At 36.1% G+C, this 22,959-nt stretch overlaps 1 protein-coding gene across 1 annotated transcript in view; it reads left to right on the forward strand.

Moving 5' to 3' along the window:
• The window catches only part of LOC134217563 (cysteine-rich secretory protein 1-like), a 37,612-nt gene extending 21,032 nt beyond the window's left edge, over positions 1 to 16,580 (forward strand). Inside the window, exons 4-7 of the mRNA XM_062696341.1 lie at positions 11,512 to 11,657; positions 12,763 to 12,963; positions 13,205 to 13,294; positions 16,245 to 16,580. Coding sequence (XP_062552325.1) covers positions 11,512 to 11,657; positions 12,763 to 12,963; positions 13,205 to 13,294; positions 16,245 to 16,407 — 600 coding nt within the window. The 3' untranslated portion in view covers positions 16,408 to 16,580. The remainder of the gene's footprint in view (positions 1 to 11,511; positions 11,658 to 12,762; positions 12,964 to 13,204; positions 13,295 to 16,244) is intronic.
• The last annotated feature ends 6,379 nt before the right edge of the window (positions 16,581 to 22,959 follow it).

Consider the following 22,959-nt stretch of genomic DNA (forward strand, 5'->3'; position numbering starts at 1 on the left):
AATACATACTCATGCAATGACGGGCATATACAAGTTTTCAAATAAAAATTGAGGAAATGCTAATAGAATACCGTCAACTGGGGGGAAGATGATCATTGAGGTGAAGATGATCATTTGATGTGTCAGTCAAAAGTGCCAATTTTGTTTATGAAACGGTAGTCAACAATATTCTCCGTTCAAGTAATGTTACCGCTAGGTAAAATCCGAGTTTTTCGATTATAATCATGAAAATGTATTTTGTGGAAGAAAGAGAGAAATAGTCATAAATGATGCTATTTTCGTTTCGAATATTGACTTCGTAGACTTCTTTACGTAGTAAATTCAACATTCATACAAATAACCTAATGTATTTTGACTACTAGGTCATAATGATTTTAGTAGAGCTGTCTTGATCAACTTCACCCCAAACCAGATTACTCAAAAAATGTGTGATAATTTGATTTATTTTAATAAATGCCAACGCATTTCAGAAAACTAAAGTTTTTAATATTTGCAACGTATAGCAGTACATGTTTTGAAAATATTTGTTTCGATTTGAAATGTAAACACACATTGTTATTGCATGTTTTGTCTTGAAAATGATCATCTTCCCCCCAGTTGACGGTACTAAGTTTAAAAGCAGGCCAAGTTCCAGTTGGAATATAGAGTCATTGAAGATAAAGAAGAAGAAGTAATGTTCTTGATTTCATTGTGTGTGGTTTACTTTTATCAAATATTTATTTGTTACGTTAAACGACAAATGATATTTGCCTTCCTCAATTCGTAGCTCATGTTCTCATAAAATACAAGGTGTTTAAATTAACAAATTTCTGCAATTCTTTCACTCATGCTGCGCTAGACACGTTGTTTTACGAGCAAAATCGTGTTAACTCATCGCAGGCGCTGACACTTAGCAATAACACCCCTGATAGAAGAACACATTTTTGGCAGAACTGGTTTCCAAATGTGTCTTAAGATACCATTTTTAGATTTCTATATTCGTTAAGGCCGAACTGATGCAGCATCTGCACTATACACTATCTGCTGGTTAGTGTATGATATTAATGCCATTCATTTGCCAGAAAATATATTATTTCTCGCCCGGGAAGATAATACTCTGCGGCTATTAATTGCAGCTTTGTTATATTCATCATGCTAATCTAACCATTTCGGAAACTCACTTTCGGCAACAAATCTAACATTTTATTGATTTTTGTTGACATGACAAAAGTAGTTACAAATTATTATTTGGATTATATAAATGATTGCACCTGACTACCGATACGGTATGGCACATTTTATGTGTGGGTTCCTGTGGTTCCATTTTTGCTACCATGAAATGAAGCACCCGGGCAAAAATGTTATGTGATATTTTGAGATTTCATCAGGATACATGGTCGGGGTTCAACCAAATCGCACTAAGCGCCTATGAAAAATTACCCATTTACTTGCAAAAGTTTTCGTGTAGCGGATCCAATTAATCACAAATCGAAGGTAGACGTCAATTTTTTTCGCCAGCGCGATTTTTTTTTGTCTCCTCATACCAGCGGTTTTTGTTTAATTCGGCTGATAATGACCCTGACTTATACAAGAAGAACATATTTAAGAAATACATTTACCGTTATTGGTGTTTGCAAGTATCTCGTTTGTGAAAAGTGAAAGTGAAAAATTCTACAATGCACTGGAAGACGAATAGGAAGCATTGGTGACCGTTACCAAAACGAAAATCCCTAAAATCGAGCTAAAGAATAACGGATCAGAAGCGAAATAACACATTTTAGCGCCGTCCGATTTTCTGGGTGGCAGCCATCGATATCCGGTATCCTCGAGGAAAAGGAAAAAAGTTCATGAAGAAACTCTAGGTGGAGGAGCATATAAGGAGCGGCTATTGTATTCACAGTGAACGGTTTTTCATCGGAAGTTATACGGAATTTGGTGAGATCAAACCAATATTGTTCCATAATTTTTTTTTCGTTATCCTTTGTGTTACTGTATCTTTGGATACCACCCATTCCTTTATTTAGCATTACATATTACGTATGGCTATCATTGGATTTTGTTGTAGAATTCATTTAAAAAAATAACTTTTGTAATTTGTGATAAAAAAAAATAAGAAAGTGTATAAATGAGTGAAGCTCCAGTTTGATATCCCGTGACTATTGCAGCTGATTAAGCATTTTGGTGGATTGCAATAAAGAACTCTTCCTTACAAGAGTTTATAAGTATAATTTACAGTTATCCATTTCAATAACGGTGGCATATGAGTCAATTCCCCGTATCCATCGAATCCTACTTTAGCAATATTTCACATCTTTTCTCTCTACCCAACTATGTGTATAGAAATTGAACAACAGTCGATCGCGTTTGAATCACAAACATGTGCTTCTGCCTGTCGTATTGAGGCGGGTTTGCTTCTGCTACGACAATAGAGGCTTGTTTGCAGCCGTTGGATCATTTATTCATCCACTTAGAATTCATTTGTTGATCAAAATCATTATCATATCAGGGGGAAGGAATTTAATTTCTTTTGCTCTTTTTCGTTTCAGAGAGCGAGCAAAGGCGCTTAAACCTAGGCTATTAGCCAGGGCAAGGCTAATACCTTCGCCCCATCCGAGGAAAATCATCGGCAAGGATAATGGAGTGACATAAATTTCTTAGCAAAGTCACTCCCAACATATTTTCACAAATTTTCTATCATTTGCTTATGATGATACTCCTAAACCACATACCCTACCCACCATCCAACTCCTTGACATCTATGAGGGCGTCGGTGAGTCGCTGGCCTCTCGTTAAGTAGATGTCATATCATCATTTCCTTCCCTTTCCTAGTAACGGAGAAGATGGGCGTGGCCGGCAATGATAGCTTTCATGTTTTATCATTTTGGACCCCCAATTGGATTTCCATTGAATCCCAAATGGAAATCCATAAGCAATTGGGGTAAGAAAGGTAAAAAGAATATACATGACAACTATCAGTATGCAATCTACGAAATACTCCGTTACAACGCAACGCAACGCAACGGATCCAATAAATCACAAATCGTATTAGATATTTTTCCACCCTTTAAATGAGGATATCCAACCACAAATATCCGAATGAATAAATGTGAACTCATTTTCGTTTTAATTTTACGAAAAAATATTACAAGTCAGTCAAAAAGGCGCTTTATGTGGTTTCGCTGAACCCCGACCACATTATAGTCACCAAACATATATTCACACTTGGAATAAAATAATTGAATGCATGGATAAAAAATGCGCACTTGAACGACTGAACCGTTTCCTTATCGATCGTATAACCGAACATACAGTCATATCCCTTGATCTGCATTGTTTTGCGTGTAAATTTCAAGTTATTTTTTCAGTGTTGTTTCAAAACTACATCCATATATGCGGTAGGTGCTTTATTTGACTGTATTTCGCAATATTATTTTTTGTAAAAACTGCTTTTTACGAAAACTTTTGCGAAATTGAAAAAAATGTTATAATCATTATATGGCGTTCATATAATTTTATGTACCTACCTCTTCCGGAACAGAGAACTCAATCCGGGACAACAATTCAACCAAATTATTTCAGTTATTGTTATTTTCTAATGGTGTCTCGACTAATAAATGAATGTAATGCAATTCGGCATTACACTGCAAAAATCGATTTAAAATAAATTAAAACTCGGTTTGCAAAAACACCACTTTTGATTTGGACGAAATTTTGTCTCAAGATTGGTAAATATGCTACCAACCGTCCATACATACATTTTTCCAACAAAAAGTTTTCCATGTCTGAATTAATTTTTTTTTCAGTGTCTTACTTTCCGAAACAAAACCAGTGAAGGCCATAATAATCTCAGAACCCCAATCAACTTATATGTTATGATATTTTGCCTAACTCAGCAACTTAACATACTTTTTTTAATCAAGACATTTGAAAATGGTAGCTTTTTGTGACTAAGTCTACTTGTTCAGAAAATTGCATTGAAATCTGAGAAGATGCAGCCAGCTCTATATACGATTTGGCGCGAAATGCGTCTGGTGACTTCTTCGTACATTAGAAAACATGAAAAACCACATGAAAATAGCATTCTACTGCCATCCCTATTGTTATTTCCATCCATTCTTATACAATACATCTATATTTCCGTTTATTCTTTCACGCTTATTAATTTGCATTTGAGGTGGTGTTGCTCAGGTTTTGCTCGGGTTTCGTGCTTAAATTTTATTGTTAGGAAGTCAAATGATAACTTTCTTGCCGTTGGATGTTTCTTAACGACAAATCATCACATTTGGATTTGCATATAAATGAAGCATTGTAGGGGGCTTAGGTCAGATTTGGAGAGGAATTTAAATTCTATTTTGGCAAGCTGAAGTTAATTTGCAGCTTATCGCTATGGAGCTTTCGAAAATAATTATAAGGAGAAATAATAGGACTCGGATAAGGAATATTAAACGTTAGAGTAAACAACATATGTGATATTTTTGGCCAAAATAAGAGTTTTATATATTCTGAATCCTCGTACAAAAATACGTATTCTAGCAAAAAAGTTGATAAAATAAACCATTTAAACTTGAATTGGTTACATTGATAAACAAAAATATAATCTAATCAATAACAATGCATTTATTGACATTTATTATACTTTCAATCGGCTTTGAGTCAGTTCGTCGAATGAAGTTCAGTTGAATGACATTTAGTCAAATAGACATTTAGTCGAATGAACATTTAGTCGAATGGACATTTAGTCGAATGGACAATTGGTCGAACGGACATTTAGTCGAAAGGACATTGAGTCGAATGGAAAATTAGTCGAATGTTGATAGTATTAAGTCTAAACACCATTGAGCATGAGCATGATGACCGTGCATTTCGTAGTTGCTACTCCGTGATTGACCAGAACAATCGCAATTGAACAGAGAAGCAATGGATAGAAGCATGGGATTTGCTCTTCAACCTCAATGTGCACAGTCCGAGAGCTCTAGTATTTTTCAATGGTCGATAACGGCGCTGGCCACGTCCTCACGGTCTGTCGGGGATGGGAAGGAACTGATTATGCAATCACTCGCCCACTGCAAGCCGAGAACACCTCTGCACTCGCCACGAGTTCATGCGGAATTTTATTAGAATCTGGGGGTTAGGTTCTATGGCAGAGATTTGTCTGTCGCTCTAGTCAAGTTGTTGATTTAGGATGGAAGATGGAAACGGAATGAGAACATGAGCAATATATGATGGAAACATACAAAGTAGGAGGTATGGAACCATATGACCACCAAAACTTGTTCTAGTGTAAACACCATTAGTGTAGTCCAAACACCATTATCCATTTAACTAATAACCAAAAATGGTAATAGGTAATTAGTTAAAAAGATAATTCGTCAACAGATTCTTGGTTAAGGACGTGAGGAAGTCCAATCAGCAGCGGAAGAAATGAATATGGATACTAATGAGGATTTTTCACTTGAGTTAACAGAAACTTCTGGAGACCCTGGTGGATTATAGAAAAATTTAAAACCTACAGAAATAGCAAAATATTAGGTACCTACTGATGGTGAAATACCTTATATTCTATTTTTCGGCACATGGTCAAAAACCAATGATATCAATGTTAGTTTGCCAATACTTCATCGTAGTCAGCTTCGGAACATTTAGTCTAATGACATTTGGTCAAATGACATTTTGTCGAAAGGACGTTTAGTGGAAAGGACATTTGGTCGATTGGAAATGGCTTTCTTATTCTTTTCATTGAAACTCTTTCACTCAATATTAATAGGGTAAAGTGTCCAATAGTGGACCCCCAACCAATAGTGGACCCTCCAGCCATTTTTGCATAATTACAGCACAATGTAAACATTTTGCTACGAAATTCCATCGGGAGAACCTACCTTACAGTCCTATGATTTGATTACATGCATTGGAAATGCTATGGAAAACAAAATTAGATGATTTTTCACAATTCTATAAAAAATAAACACGAGAGTGTCCATTATAGGAATATTTTGGGGGGTCCATAATAGGGAAGAAGAACGTTCCGAAACGGAACATAAAAATCAAATGAAGTGTCGACTATAGGGAAGCAATTTCCTATAATGGACCCCCAGGGGGTCTACTATAGGACGAATTCAGTCCGACTTTAAAATGTTAATTACAACGAATAACGTCGTGTATTTGAGTGTTTCATGTATGTATCGTAAAGAGGAAATGCAGAACTTGGTATTAGATATCAAGCAGAATAAATATGTTGAAAATTTCTACTCCTTATGACAGGACGAACAAAATTCCGCTACTAGGGGGTCCACTATTGGGCATTTTACCCTACAATAATTAATACAGAATAAAATTGTCTTCCAACCATAATTCTTTAACTATTGGCCGAAAATTCAATTTCGACCAAACGGTCATAGGTCATCAATCTATTCCACTTCATGTCTAATGACAAAACATCATTCGGCTGAATTTCTTTTGACCAGGTAGTATAGACGGGAATATTTTCGTATATGGTATAGTCAGGAATATTTTCGTATTATTTAGGGGAAGGTTAGGAGACTTGATCCCCGGGGAGACTTGATCACCCCTGTTTTATCGAGAACTAAAGTAGTTTTGTTCTAGCGTATTTTTTAGTATAGATCCTCTAGACAAATGACCTTTATGTAGTGAGTTATTTTTTGAATTGACAACTTTCCTAAGATTTTTTTATTGGCCACGCAAAATTTGTACAACTTTTCATAACAATGACCAAAGCTTTCGTTTTTTCACAGCACAAAACTTATATGCTTAATGATCTGTACTGATGAAAATGTCAACATTCCATCAAAGTTTTAGGATTTTTGGATTTGAAGTTATTGCCTCAATATGGAAACACTTGATGATTTGATCCCCCGTTAGTCACCCATACACAAATTTGGCGAAAAAATTCAAAAACATACAAATCTGTTCTCAGGCTTCTAATTTTTTGTAGATTTGACAGATTTGATGAAGGCAAGGATGTTATCGATCATTTAGTAATCTGCCTTCGATCATTTAGTAGTTTGTCAATAACTCATTCCAGAGGGTAAATTTCAAAATGTGTTGTATGGTGGACATCTAGTGCAAAGGTTTTTCTACAACTCTGCCTAACAGTTCGTTGTTTGAATTTCACTAATAACGGAGTTATAGCGCTAGTAGCAGTAACTTAGACTAAATGATTGCATATTTTGTTATCACTTAGTATAAGTATAAAAACTAGCACCGTAACTCCTTTAATAGTGGAATTCGAACATCGACCTGTTAAGGAGAGTTGTAGAAAAACCTTCGCACTAAAAGTCCACCATACAACACATTTTGAAATTAGGCCGGTGGAATGAGTTATTAACAAACTACTAAATGATCGAACGCAGATTACTAAATGATCGATAACATCCTTGGATGAAGGGTTGGCAGGAAAAATTATTTATTGCGTAGATATCATAAGGGGTCTCCCCAAATTTTAAAATTGCATGTGCTGACGAATTCAATAACAAAAATCGTTCAGGTATACGCACAGCAACTCGAAAATTTCGCGTTTTTTTAAGGAAAAATATTTTAAAAATCTGATGGCACCTTTCTATTTTATCAAAGCAAGTTCTTGGAAAGGGATCAATTTTCCCCTAATATTTTAAAGGTCGATTTTTGACAGCACTTAAAAAAATCGATAATTCAAGGACTGTCATACATCAGTAAAGTTAAATACTATATTTCTTAGAGAGTCTGTGTGGAAATCGCGTATGTTTATTTATTTTTGGCTGTGATACATTGGAAATCAGAAAAGGAGATCAAGTCTCCCCAGTCTCCCCTATTCTTTTAATGAACCTATCATTTTTGGACAACATTGGAGCAATCATTATTTGATTTTAGAAACACCACAATAAATCATTTATTTTTTAATTGTTATTGACTAAAGTTGTTTTGTTTCAAATAGTCATACGGAACGTCATTAGACTAAATATACCAAGATGTTTAATTCGGAAATACGCTTTCGACCAAACGTCATTCGATCAAATGTACGAAGATTCTAAACTCTGATTTTGACTTAATGTTCATTTTGACCAAACGTCATTAGACCTGCGTCTCTAGTGTATTAAAAAAACTTTTAGGGCTAAATGTCCCTTCGACCAAATGTCCATTTGACGTAATGTCCTTTCGACCAAATGTCATTCGACGAGATGTCTTTCGACGACATGGTATAGCTTCTTCAAGCAATACTCTTCAGTGGATTTACTCAGAAATGTGATTTTTTTTATCTTCGCACATCAATCGGATGTTCAAATTCTCTATTGGGATTTTATTTTTCAATATTTTCTAAACATGTTTTTTCGAAAAAAAAAAAATTTTTCTTCCGAAAATTTTGTCTTTGGGGGGGGGGTTAATACCCAAAACCACCCCCGTGGCTACGTCACTGCATAGATTACTTTTTTACTCTAGCTTAGTATAAAATTTGAAAATATGAAAAATGATTTGTTTGTATGTTATTATGGGTGGTGTTTATCAAGTGGATATCAAGAAATTGCATTGTTCAATGCAGGTGTGTCGAAGCTTATCTTATTGGTTATCAAAGCCTGTTGTGAGAAAAATGAAAAAATATTCAAATATGTTATTTCAATGATTTGAAATTTGTTCAAAATAATTCAATTTTGTTTTGGGCGGGGTAAAATGGTCAGGCGGTGGGGTAAAGGGAACAATCTTGTGAATAATGCAAATAAGTCGTTCAAAATGTTTCAAACCAAATACACATTCCCAACAACATTCAAATTTACCTGAGAAGTATAAACCTTTAGTTTTATCACAGACAAGCAGACGTACCGGGGTTTGACAAAACGATAGGGCGGGCATTTTTTTTTAAATTCAATTGGCCATTACTCTGTGGAATACCAACCGATTCCTTTGGCTTCGCATAGTTTGGCAGGAAATTTATCTAGTTTCGAAAAACTGCTAAAAAACTATCTTACACCAACCAGTACCGCTTCACAACAAGCAACATAAATGACGTAAACTATACTGCCTATGATCGCATATTTGTAACAATCGACAAAAGTAGGCATGGGAGAAATGGAACGATGAAGTTTGTGATATGCATAAGTATGCAAATCTCAATCATTTTCTAAAAATGCCCAGAAATTGCACAAACACTTTATCCAGTTGGAATCTTCGGTAGAAACATTTCCATTACTTGTTATTTGAATGCAAACTAATTTCGAAAAATTTTGTACACAGCACATGGCGTACCGGCAATAAAATTTTCCAGTGTTACGATTAAGCGGTCACTTTGCTTAATGTTACTTTCTTATTTCACCTAATCAGCTGGAAGAACTAGCAATTTGTAGATGTTTCATGAGCTTATCTCAAAATCGACAAAAATGCAAATGTTACAAATATGCGATCATAGGCAGTATATTTTGGTTCAGAACTACAAATTCAGAGTTTTCATGGCTTAAATGCCACAGTGCTGAAATTACATCAAACTAGCATTTTGGGAGAGCGCGCAGAATTTGGGTAAAATCTAGCTGTTAAATAGTTAGTTCATGATTTAAAATAGCTCGGAGAGCATGAAATGCATAAATCATGATGTAGCATGAAAAATAATCCGAGAAATCCATAAATATGGGATAAACAAGCCGTTGCCCACTTTACCCCCGGTACCCCTACAGGTTTGGTCTATTTCTGAGTGTACAAAACTGTTTAATTTATTTGAGAAAAAATTAGTTATATGTACTATACATAAATTTGATTAAATATTACTAGAGCATTCTTTTATTGCGTTGTTTATTAGCTACGTTGATTGCTGTAGTATTGTAGTCTACAGCACTGCTTAATTCTGTGGGAAGAATTAATCATGTTGATATACCATAAACACTTCGAATAAAAATCTTGAATAATTTATATTCTCACCATAAAACGACAATATCAGTTATGGACAACGTGTTGAGCTTGATGTGATAATAAATTTTCATGCTAATCGTGGGTGTTCGGTTCGTTCAAATATGTATACAACCGACAGTCGTCCCACAATTATGATTGTCTGATGTGAAATTTCGCCATATGATTTTGCATTTATGTTAATAGATTATGCAAGCGGAAAGGATTCAAAATTGTCAAATAATGTCAATATTAGTATTTAATATAAATTATGGAAAAAACTTGTTGATTGATATTTCATTCGCTTTTATCGGTGAAACAACGTACTTTTCAAGTGCTATACGATTTTATGCTTGTCGCTTGCTTGCGATTCTATTTTTATCATGTTTGAAAAAAATGCTGCTTCGGGGGTGGGGGAGGTTGGTTATTTGATGGAGATGGAGGGGTCGCTCCGCTTTCAAAAATCAGGAGTGAGGGAAGCCGACAGAAATAAATGATTCATATTGCACTGGGAAAGAAAAAAATGATGGAAACTCCTTTAATAACGAAACCTCACACAGGTGGGCTTTGTCACACTTTTTGTAAGAAACATGTGAAAATTTTGTATGGATCATCACACTTCAGAAAACCCTTCCTCCCCCTTAGCGTTATTTAAATGATGGCCGTTCACTTATATTTGAATTGAGAATTCTGTTTTGTGTGCCCACTTTATAAATGATGTTTAATTATGATGGTCCAATAATGTACAAAACTATTTAATTCATATACGACAGAGTTTTACTAAGTATTGTCAAACACTTGCTATTTTTTTAACCGAGAAGTCTCAATCCCCACACTACTGCGAAAAATGTAAATAAATTTCAAACCAGGATTGTGTTGAATCATTCTCATATGATAATGATTGGAATTAACTTCTCAGGTGTGAAAAGTAGGCGAGTTGTTGTCGGCAAAAACTTTCCAAATTTTGGAATCATGGATAACCTATTTGAAAATTTGATATTTCCCATATTTCTGTTTCAAACCCAGGAGAGCCTTTTTTAACAGTAAAGAGCCTCGCACAAAAGATAGGTTTGGGTTGCGTTTGACAACTTTTCTAAGAGCGTATTGGGTATCTGTATTTTTGAATAACGACATTTCACCTGTTATATCTATGTTATACATAGATAAAAATAATACATAGATGAAATAATAATATTAAATGTATTTTCATGCACATTTTGAAGCATGAAAAGAAACGCAACATTCAATTGAACTTGCTATTATTTTAAATCGAATGCTTGCTTGTAACATTTAATTAAATTTAATTGAATTTCGATTGTTTATTTGTTGTTCAATTTCCAATTCTTTTTGCTGTGTATTGACCCACATTTGTGGGTGATCTATATCTGTGGGTTTACTGTATAAAGAATTCATTCACGATAAAATTTTATGATCTCACGTATTTCGAATTTGATATGTTTTTCGGATCACGGATTATACTTCATCAAAACACTAATTTTCTGTGACTATCGCATCGATAGAAACTGTTTGGTTGCTCATTTGTATGAATCACGTGTTTGATTGTTGGTTTTTATTATTATCTACAACTTATCTGTTGATGGTATCTAGCTGTGGCATAGATGTCTGATCTCTGTCTTCAAATTATTTTCCTATTCGTTTCCTTCTTTCTAGAAGTGGCATTACGGAGCAGCCCGGTCGGCTCAGAAGTGGGCGGACCAGTGCCGGTTGCTAACGCACGATAGTCCAAAGGGGAGGTGGGTCAACAACTACGGTGCGTGTGGTCAGAACATCTTCGTCTCGACGCACAAGGTGCCTTGGTGAGTATTCATTGGGTAACCTCGGAGACCAACACGTCTTTCGATATCGTATGTCAATTTGTCAACGGAACGATGTAGTAATTTTATTAAGTTGTTGCCAATTTAAAAGATTACTTTGATGTTTAGCGACGCGGTCGATTTGATCCGGATAATAGACATTCAAATTTATGACTAGTAATTCAATTAGCCTTAGAGAGTAAGATTTTTTCTTAAGGTGTTAATCAAAATACATGGTCCCCGAATTTGTTTTTTTTTTACAAATTACAATTCTGCCGAAAACATAAAATTCTTGCTTACAGATGCTTAAATATTTGCAAATTGTTGTTAATGTTCACAAGCAAAACGATTTTTTGAATAGCTGTACAAAATTATTCCCTCTACAAAACATTACTGCAAAACTTATTGCAATCTTCGATATTATTCCTTCAAAGTTTATTGCGCCTCGGTTATGCTGTGCGTTTTCATGAACAAGTATTGTTGAAAATAAAATTAAAATTTGAATTTTTAAGTTTGAATAGTGTAAATTTGTGTACTTGGTCAGTTTGTGCCTTCGTGTCTTTTAGTTGAATTAATACTTGCTTGGTTTTTTGTACAATCTTACACAGATAAATGTATGAATAGTCTACAGGACCACTAAGTTACGGTCATTTTCTTTTGATTATAAAAATAAATATTACAATGTCATAAAATTAAGCCAATAATTTAAAAGTAAAACTGTTTTCACTAGCTTTAACTCAGAGCGCTTTGCTATGCCTTGAACAGGAGGAAAGTTAATAAAAAATATTTATGTTTTTAGATGAAAATGTAAATTTTTTGCTTCCATACTTTTTTTTTGTCTGTCCCTAGATTTGTACTACAGCGTATAATTTATACATTACTACTCTGTAGCTTAGAATTTTGATAATCACTTTCAAAGCAGTGAGAGTTCTAAGGCATGTTACCATACATGCATCTGTATATCATGTGGTTAGCAATAATACTTTATGCCTTGAGCAGTCTAGTAAACAGCCCAACTAATAAATTTCTTTTCATGTCCCGAAGGTTTATTTACTATTTCTAAATGTCTTTTCACGATTTAATTCAAATATATATATTTTTTCTATAGGTTATTCGCCTTGAAAACGTGGTATGCTGAGCGACAAAATTTCACATATGGATCGCATCAAAACGATTTAGTAGCGGTTGGACATTACACGCAGATGGTGTGGGCAGCAACACATAAAGTGGGCTGCGGTCTAACCAAATGTCCTCGAGGTGGTCCTCGGGGGAAGCCCTTCTACAATTATGTATGCAACTACTGCCCAATGTAAGTGTAAAGATAACTTCAAATGATTTAAATCGATTTGAGTTATAAAATGTTTAACTACCCAAACAAACTGAAGGGCACCTTACGTTCAAATAAATTCAGGCGAATTTCACGCTCCATTTACTGATAGCCATTCGAACACAAGTGAAAACACAGCCACTAGTTGCCAGCAGTTTGCGTGTTTAGTTTAACCGATGTAGAGTCCGACGCTGCCATAGTTTATTTGCATTTTGATTTCCAGCGGAAACCACGAAGATAAATTAGGCACACCCTACAGACGAGGCAAACCATGCGGTTCCTGCCATCAGCACTGCCATTCGAAAAAAATCAGGTAAGCCAAGGAAAAAGAAATATTAAATTATGTCGTAATAATGTGGTCACTTTACATTGATGAAGAAAAATCAAAACAAAAGTTGAAATTCAACCTAACTGAAATACTTATTTAAAAGTAACAGCGCAGACAAAGCCTTTGGCTTTGGCCCAAAGGTATCAGAAATGAAAAGACCAAAAACATGCAATAAAAAAATGGACATTTAAGAAAAAACATTCGAATAAAGTTAGGGAAGAGGTTCGGTTGTGATCATCCTTTTGCCCATAACTGTAGCTCTAGTTGGTATTATGCCGATATTTGTATATTTTTACGAATGAGAAGCTACCCATGTGTCCAATAAGCATTAAAGTAAACACTATAGTAGCATTATACTGGCATTGCATATGCTCCATGCTGTATATAAGCATTTCGAAAACCTGGCTGTTCTAAATTAGCATTCTCAAAGCAATCATGAGAGGCATAGTCTTATAATAGCATTTTGAATGCACAATGTTGTTTTTCGTTAAGTGCAATGAAACAGCTACATTAGTGCCACTTTAAAGTCTGTACTGTTCATACGTCAAACGTTTTCCTATGCATTTGAGAATATTAAATTATGTGATTTGTCTCGCTTTGTTCGTTGGCCGAAGTACATTCGTATCCAGCGCCACAAGGCTGTGCTGCAGAAGCGTTTGAAAATCCCGCCGCCAATCAACCAGTTCTCACAGGCTTTGGACAAGCACACCGCCCAGCAGCTGTTCAAGCTTCTGGAAAAATATCGCCCGGAGAATCCGATTGCAAAGATCCAGCGTCTGAAGGCCAAGGCTGTTACAGTTTTTACCACACCATAACATTGTGCAAAAATATACTTTAATGTGCACACTTATACTATGTTAAAATCTGTGTTATACATACACTAACACAGTTTACGCTGGAGCTGTCATTTTAGGTTTCGCGAGAAGTTAATTTTTGCATTCATAAAATTAATTCTTACTTGCATAAATTGTTCCTTTTTCTTGTGATTTTGCACCACAGGTGACCATTATAATACAATTAAACTAATCACATTCAGTTTGTAGTGGTTTGTACGATGAAAGCAAATAATTAAAAGATTTTACACTTACCCCTGGTATTGAACACTGCGGGGAAAGTGGATAATGTTCTGACCACGCAAATTTTTCCTTCCCTCCATGGTTTATTCCGATAGCTGTTAATCTTAATATGTTCCTTCTTTGTTATCATTATGATTTCAGTGGTGATTGGACTAATGTACATAAGAATACGCCTGATTAATCCACCTATCGGTGTTGATGCCTTTCACATGTTTTACATATGAAAAAAAAATGTATGGGAAAGATAAAAATAGCACTGATAGGTAAATATATTCCATAATACATATTTATTTATATTCATAACAAGTGACGTTGAATGCAATTTGTTGCGAACAAATCGGTTAGGGAAAAGTGCGTGAAAATAGGTGATAATTTTGTACGTGTATTGTGCACACACATACATAAACACATGCACACACAGACATCATCTCAATTCATTAAACTGAGTCGATAAGTTCATAAGTCTGTAATCTCATTCTTCCATAAAAAAGTTCATCTTTGGGGCGAACATACAGATTTTACGTATACTTAGTGTTCGAGAAGGCCCAACCTACCCACCCTAGCTATTACAAGAATTCCTTGGGGACCTATTCCTTTAATCCAACGAAATTATTCAACAAAAGATACTCCGAGCAATTACCATCTTGATTTTAATCATATATCACTACTCATCACAATTGAAGGTCAAGATAACTTGGGTTTTCCACTTACCCCATTTCACTGGGTTAAGTGGAAAAATAACTCCTAAATTTCAAATCTATTTTTATAAATTTCAAGCGACTAAAATGGCATGAATTACCATGAACATGAACTATCGATTTTTCCTTTTCCACTTCCCCCAGTGTACCTTATTTCTTTTTGTATCTAATGCCTGATAAATGCTGAAATTTTCAGTTTGTTTTTGGGATAACCACTTTTTGTTTGTTTTAAGGATTATTTCGAAAAATTATAATACAGTAATATCCCGATTTTATCACCCCCCTGGTGAATTTTGGGGTGATAAAATAGGGCATGTGACAAAATCGGGAAAAAATTATTTTCAATTTTTTAATTTATTTTACAAATATGAATTAGTTTATGCCTAGGAAAGGCAAAATGCGTGAACGGTACTCGTTATTTCTTGTTGAAAATGCTTACAAAATCCTTCGCAGGTACTGGAAAGTTATACATAGAAAATTCCATGCGGTAAAATTTATTTCTTGAAAATCATTGTTGTTTGCGGTTTCATTTACGAAAATAAAAAGAACGACTAAATTTTTTGGGGTGACAAAATCGGGTCGAAAACGTGGCAAAATCGGGACGTGATAAAATCGGGTCGAAAACGTGATAAAATCGGGGGCAGTGATGGGAAATGTCAAAAAAATGTCATGGGGTTGCTATTACTAATTTGCTAATAACTTTTTTCAAAAGTGATTTACAATTCAGATTTTTTGGCTAACATGTAATGCTTAAAGGATGCTACAACTTTGCCGAACAGACCATTGTTCTAAATACAAACTGTGAGGCATGATAAGGAAATTAAAAAAATGTCACGGAATGTCATGACATTAATGTCATTTGACCCTAATTGGGCTCTCACGCCGTCAATTTCAGCTTTAGCGCAATGACCTATTAGAAAAAGTTTTAGGATCCTTTAAGGGCTACATGTTTATATAGTTTATACAGTTGTGAATAACTTGTGAAAAAAGTTATTAACAAATTAGTCCCATGACATCGATACGACATTTCCCGTCACTGATCGGGGGTAGACAAAATCGGGGAGTGACAAAATCGGGTCGACACTGTATATTTTATTTATTTGTTATTAAAAATATTTTTCATTATTTGTTTTCTTTATTTTTCTATCCCGATATTTGCAGATTGTGCACCAACACTTGCAGTTCAGCGGATCTGTGGGCCAACTGTCGGGAGCTTTACAAAACATGGCCCGGTTGGTTGTGCAATACGGTAACGCCAGAAGGGTTGAAGCGACAGAGGAACTGTCTAGCCACCTGCACATGTCAGGGGAAGATTCATGACTGATAATTATTCATGGACAAAATGTTGTTGAGTTGTGTAGTTGTCTCTACATCATTTTGATGTGCCATATGTGCTATGAAATACTCATAGATACAGTGTTTATAATCATGTAGGTTTGCATGTTAACTTAATTTAGTTGCGGGGTGGTACCTACATGACATTTATCTCATATAAAAGCAAATAAATGTGATTTATGTTAAAGTCCTGAGTACATTCTTACCGAGAAATCTCCACTACTTAAAGCCAATAAGCATCAATTTAATTGAGCATATCACCACCAGGGTACACAGCCGTTGTCCTCTATTCCTTCAATCCACATAAAATTTCCATACATTCCGATTGCCTCCCTGTCTAAATATTTCTCTATCTCAATATAACCTTTATTGCATCGTACCTAACAAAAGATATTTTAGTTACTAGATAAAGATTGTCGCTACTGTTCCCTTTGTTCTGCTGTCCGAAACATGTGTGGTACATACCTGTCAAATCGTATGGATTTTCCTTCTTTGACATTTAGCTCCCCTATCCTCGCCAGCAAAAGATGTTCCGGACAGCGACGACAGCGACAATCTTTATCTAGTAACTAAAATATCTTTTTACCTAACCTTTACTGCACCACCCTTTTTTCGGGAACTTTTTTGACGTAGGACTACGTCTGTCTTTTCTACATTGGGGTACACTTTGCGTCACGAAAATATGATAGACTTTAAACATTATTATCTCAGCCGTTTTTCGATGGATTTCTAACTCAAGGAATCAAGGAAAAGTCAACGCTTCTTTGTGTTTATCTGAAAATACTGCTTTCAAATGATTTATTATCGATTAAAAATTTATTATCGGTAAAAAGTTTAGAAATAGGTAAATCAACCAGTCACGTACATGCATCGCAAGCACAGATATCAAAATCAAACAACTTGCAGGTTTGGATCTTATGCTCAGTTCGAAAAAGATTTCACGCAGAGCGGACACAGCAGTCGCTGTTAGCATTTTCAACGGAAAGTATTGGTTGTGGTCGTCGACGTAGTTGCTGCAGACCGTTCAACTGTTTGTCCCGTTTCAGTTTGATGGCATTTTGAAATATAGAATGCGGTTTGAAAGTTTGTTTTAGAATCTGTAAGTGGTTTAGGTCTGTAAGAGGTATTACACCTGATGTGTTTCTCAAACGGGGGAGCACTGTGTTTCGACAACTAATTGACAAACGCTATAACAATCGAACTAGAAACTGTATCGTTGTTTGAGGAAAATCATGGATACTAGAAATATCACGAAAAGCTATTGCGGGACAATGAGTAATATTATCGCAAAGTTTAGAGTTGGTTTCCCTTTGGTTGATTACAAAAAAGGCGTCTGTTGCGATCCCGCGCCATCAGTAGCGATGCTGAAAATGTATTTCAAATGGTGGCGTCATACAGAAAAACCCAGATTAATCCACCTAGCAGTGATGATGCCTTTCTCGTGCATTATAAAATATATTGAAAAAATCACATTAGAAAGGTCAAAAAAGCTCTTTGGGGGAATAGATCACATTTTTCGATCATTTTTAATATTTTTGCCTTGCCACCATTCAAAAAAAATTGTTCTTTGAATTTTCAAGGGGGACCTTTGGGGAAAAAACAATGTTTTTTCAATAATTCCGAAAAGCAATGATCGGGCCCATTTCCAATAGCAAACAATTCCCCGTCGAATGCAACTTGTTGCGAGTAAATCGGATAATTCTAAGTTCTAAAAAGTGTGCCTACAAAATTTGTACACATACACACACACATACACAAAAAAAAACAGACGTCACCTCAGTTTGTCGAGCTGAGTCGATCGGTATATAACACTATGGGTCTCCGGGCCTTTTATCAAGTTTTTTTAGCAATCATATAGCCGTTCGGTACAACTTTGTTGTACGAGAAAGGAAAAAATGCATATGTTACAAATATGCGATCGTGCGGTAGTACAATGATTAGCGATAGTAAATACAATGATTAGCGCAACGGCGTGTTTTCCGTTTTGAAAAATACATATGGATTAAAATTCGATATGTTTCCAACTTTCCTGATTCCCACGTAGTGTTTTTTCACCAATGTAATATTAAAGTTCAATAATACTACATAGTTGTATGTCATACATTGATTTTGCATCCCTTTGTGTAATAATTGAACAAGTACATTTGGGAAAATGAAACCAACAATTCACATAAATATGAATGAAAAAAAAGCCGCATAATATGGAAATAAGGAGGTGTATGAAAACGAAAGTTATGTTCAAATCACCCATATGCCCAAACTACACCATCATTCCACCCAAACCAACCAAACCACCCAAACCAAAAAGCAGTTAGCCTTAATGACACGCCTCTTCTTTCCTTCCAAAGCATGAAACAAAATGGCAGCAAACGTAACGAGCGCACGAGATAGCATGTACGTAGGTATGCGATTTTTATTTCCAACGACGAAACTTTTACAGCTGTGTTGAGGCGAGCGGCTGAAGTCATCGGCTTCGGGTCTCTAGCGCGTGTGTGTTCGTCCATTAGTTTTCGTGTTCCACATTTGAAGCTTTGGAAAACTTTGCTTGAGAGGTTAGCATCATCAATAAAGCACGAAAGAAGCAACACAAACATTCATGCTGTCAGTTATATACACGGTGCGAAATTTATTCACCGCATGTAGCCACCCTATAACCAGAGACCGGCGGAGTGAAAAACTGTCGAAATGGCAACGTATGAAAATGCATGAAATAGTGAAAATAATACTGGCATCACTTGAACTTTTTGCTTGCTTCTTATGGATGCAAAAAGTAAACAAGTCGAATTGGAATTGCTTTTGACGGTTCGATTGGAAACAAGATGGCGTCTTCGCCGATCTCTTATTGTAGTATTTCTAACCGCATGCAGAAATGCTACACCCTTAATTTGTTTTACTCAATATTGTGCGGTTACTTGCTAAGTTTTGACGTAGGACTTACGTCTCTCGTTACTATACCGGGTGTCATTCAAAAAAATTCAAATCGACCGCGTTACGCTGTGTTGAAAGATTTTAAACGTTAATAGCGTTCTTCTCAATGGACGAATCTCTGCGGTAAGCCCCTCAATCGACAGATTTCAAGTATGCCTTTCATGTCCATGCTTGATAATACCCGAAAAACTTGTTTCAATAGGCATGAAACTGTTTTCAATGAAAAACATTGAGATCAAGGGAACCTATAAATATGGGTACCGCATAATTCTTGCATTATTCCATTACCACGTTCTCATTGGTGCAGACACCAGCGAATGAGCAGCCGCTGGGTCTGCCGAGAAGCCATAAAATAGCGCAACGCGATTTTTTCCTTTCATTCTGACCGGGACAAGCGAAGCAACCGCACCATCGATTGAACAGCACTCACATCTTTTAGCAGGGAATGAAGTCTGCACCAGGGACGGGAACGGTTGACATTTCTTTTTATCATTCAATCTGCCACGAAGTAAAAGAAAAACAAAAACACGGCAGCCGCAGCAGCAGCCACGACCAGGCAGACGACAGTCAGCACATGATTTTATTATTTTCTCTCCCCACAATTAATGTTTGTGTACGCTCATTTCACGACGTATGACCGTTTTTTGTGGTAAATGATTATTTCTTTACTCCTTGCTCATTTTAGAGACTAGAACTAATGAATTAGTACCAACTGCTAGCATTCTTTCTAGGCTTTGCGCCACAGGCAATTAAACTCGATTCTGTTTTGTTTGCGAGCGCACGAACCGAAACAAAAAATCTGCTGACTGTACCGACGGCTCGACTCTCACGCAGCAGCAGGCAGGAACATACAAACAGTTTGCCTCATCGGTAAAAAAAATGTCACAATGAGGCGTACATTTTTTTTGGAAAACTGTTTCGGTTTGTGCGGTGCGTGAAATTTGACCGGATAAAATGTAAACATTCGCATAATCACAGTGTTTTACTGTACATTTCCCGACACTGGTCTGCACCGTCCGCTTTTTCGGCTCGACACCATCGAAGCCACCATCATCAGCCGAAACCTAGCCAGTACAGCAGCAGTCCACCCTACAGACCCGACAAAGCAGCAATGCTGAGCAGATACCGGCAGCAGCAGCAGAGTCGAGCCGAGACCGGCCGCCATCGGTGATGAGCCGAGACAGGCTGAAGAAAAGCCACATGATGCATCATGTATGTCCAAAACACAAACGGTTCTTCAGAGAGCCAATAATAGAGACCAATATCAAAGCTTTCAATACCCTTCGATAGAAATTGTACTTGGGTGCCAAATCCAATATTCTAGAGATAAAATTTTATGCGTGATTTTCATAAATAGCGTCAAAACGAACAGTGGATAATTTTTCTGATTTAACCGCGAAGTGGACGAAGGCCTTCGCTTGACCATGCCTAAAAAAACATGAGATGTCCAAATCTCTCACATAATACTTGGATATTTGGAATAAAAAACACCGATAACAGCTCAAACATAAATAAAATATCAATCGATTTTTCATCAAATGTTGGATTTTTTGGCATTGATCAAGAAATATCTAGATAAACATTGTTTGATACTGACCGCACACAAAGCGAACGTGACTGAATGATCGTCCCATGACCAATTCTAAATCTTATCACTCGAAATCCCATGTCCGAGTGTTTCCTTCCATCTACTACTAACAATGTTGTCTCAGAAAAGAACACGTACTTCTCACCTGAACTGCAATTCTAAGCTCGCTTGCCCGGCTTATTGGCCTGTATCAAGCGAAAAGTCCCGTTAGGAAATAGATGCCAGCAGCGAGCAACAAGCGTAAAAAAGAAGAAGCCCTTCTCGAACGCGTTGATGATGATGACGCTTTGGCTGACAAAGAAGCGGGATAAAAGAAACTGGCTGATTGGCCCACCAATTGGGAAGCAGAGAAGATTCAAAATAAGGTATAAAAGAAAAGTGCATTCGCTCGCAGAGCATTCAGTCTTTTTTATACCACCACTAGAAATTCGCGGTTATTTGAAAAGATCGTTTTCTTACTTTTTGGACTAAGCCGAAGCAAACAGTCTTGTTCAAGGCCATAAGAGTTAAAAATAATGTTCTCCTTCAGTCGCTATCGCACGGATTAGGAGGCCCTACATCCCCTGCTGGGCCAACTTGTGGCTTATTTCAGGAAGTCCTTCAGTGGGAAGGTTGCCACTGTCGAGGCTAATATTCCGTGACCGGACAGATACTTCCTGAATTGTTTTTGATGATTCTTGTTCGAGGTAGATTTGATTTCTGTGTCGGTTTGATGAGAAGATTTTGCCAACGAATGGTATGCAACGCCGATTATTTATCCAAAATAGTTGATGTGAGAAATTTGGACATATTATGTATCTTAAAGGCATGGTCAAGTCAAGTCCTACGTCCACTTAGCGGTTATGTCACAGACATTACCCACTGTTCGTTTTTTTAAACTTTATTAAGTGTTATTTTAATCTCCAGATTATGTTCAACACCGTACTTGCTAAATGGACACGGTCGGTTAAAGTAGCTGTTCCTTAAATAGTTCGTTAAAGTAGTCGCTAGATTATTCGCTGTTGGTTTGAGCGAGACAGAGTATATGTCAAAAAAAAATTACCCAGCAATCTGCGGTGTATTGTTCGAAATGAACGTTTATCAGCAATGGACTTTCTGCTGTACTATAGATCTCGCATAATTTATCAAAAGGACCTAAGTAACATTTTTTTCATGAATTAATTTGAGTACTGCAATCAACAGAACAACATGAAAGCTATTGCGATTCTTTTCTAAAATTAGCATACTGGCTCACCAGTTACGCGCCGGGTCCCATGTGCCGAGTTGTGCGCCATGCAAAAAGTAAATAAACCAATGTCAAATAGATGTGAGCTTTCGGTAAGCTTTTCCACAATCGCTTGTAAGGTATGTAGCATATTGTCGTCCCTTTACGAAAAGATATTTTTAAGTGAAATTGTTCGAGGTTTAGTAGTTTTTTGCTTTTCTTTCGCCTGTGTTGCGTTCGGGATATTGTTTAAGTGGATATTAGTAGTGCAATTATGTTTATTTTGTGATGTAATATTCTACACTTAAATTGAGTAAAGTACCATAATATGACACAATACCTTAGCGGCGCACAACTAAGCGAGGCAGAGGTGAATGAGCAAAATGCTATAATATCTCGAGAATCACAATATTGATTGCAGTATTCAAATTAATTCATGAAAAAAATGTTACTTACGTCCTTTTGAAAAGTTAAGCGAGAATTCATGAAAAAATTTACTTAGGTCCTTTTGAAAAGTTATGCGGGAAATGTAATAAAATGCGTAAAGCCAAAATAGAACTTTTTGGGAACTTGCAAGTGTTCTGATTGTTTAAGTTGACTTTTTGTAAATTTATTGGTCAATATTTAAGAAGTGCAGTTAAAAGAAAAGTGCATACTTAGTTTATTCAAATTTGATTCAGACTATCTTTTGAAAAGGGTCAAACTTGTTTTTACTGATTTTTTCAAATGGATATAATCGAAAAACGACCCTTCCTACAAAAAGTGTTGTATGGGTGACTATCGCAAAATCAGTCAAACTTTCTAATAAAACTTTTGAAAAA

This window comes from Armigeres subalbatus, chromosome 2, assembly GCF_024139115.2.
Source record: "Armigeres subalbatus isolate Guangzhou_Male chromosome 2, GZ_Asu_2, whole genome shotgun sequence".
NCBI lineage: Eukaryota > Metazoa > Arthropoda > Insecta > Diptera > Culicidae > Armigeres > Armigeres subalbatus.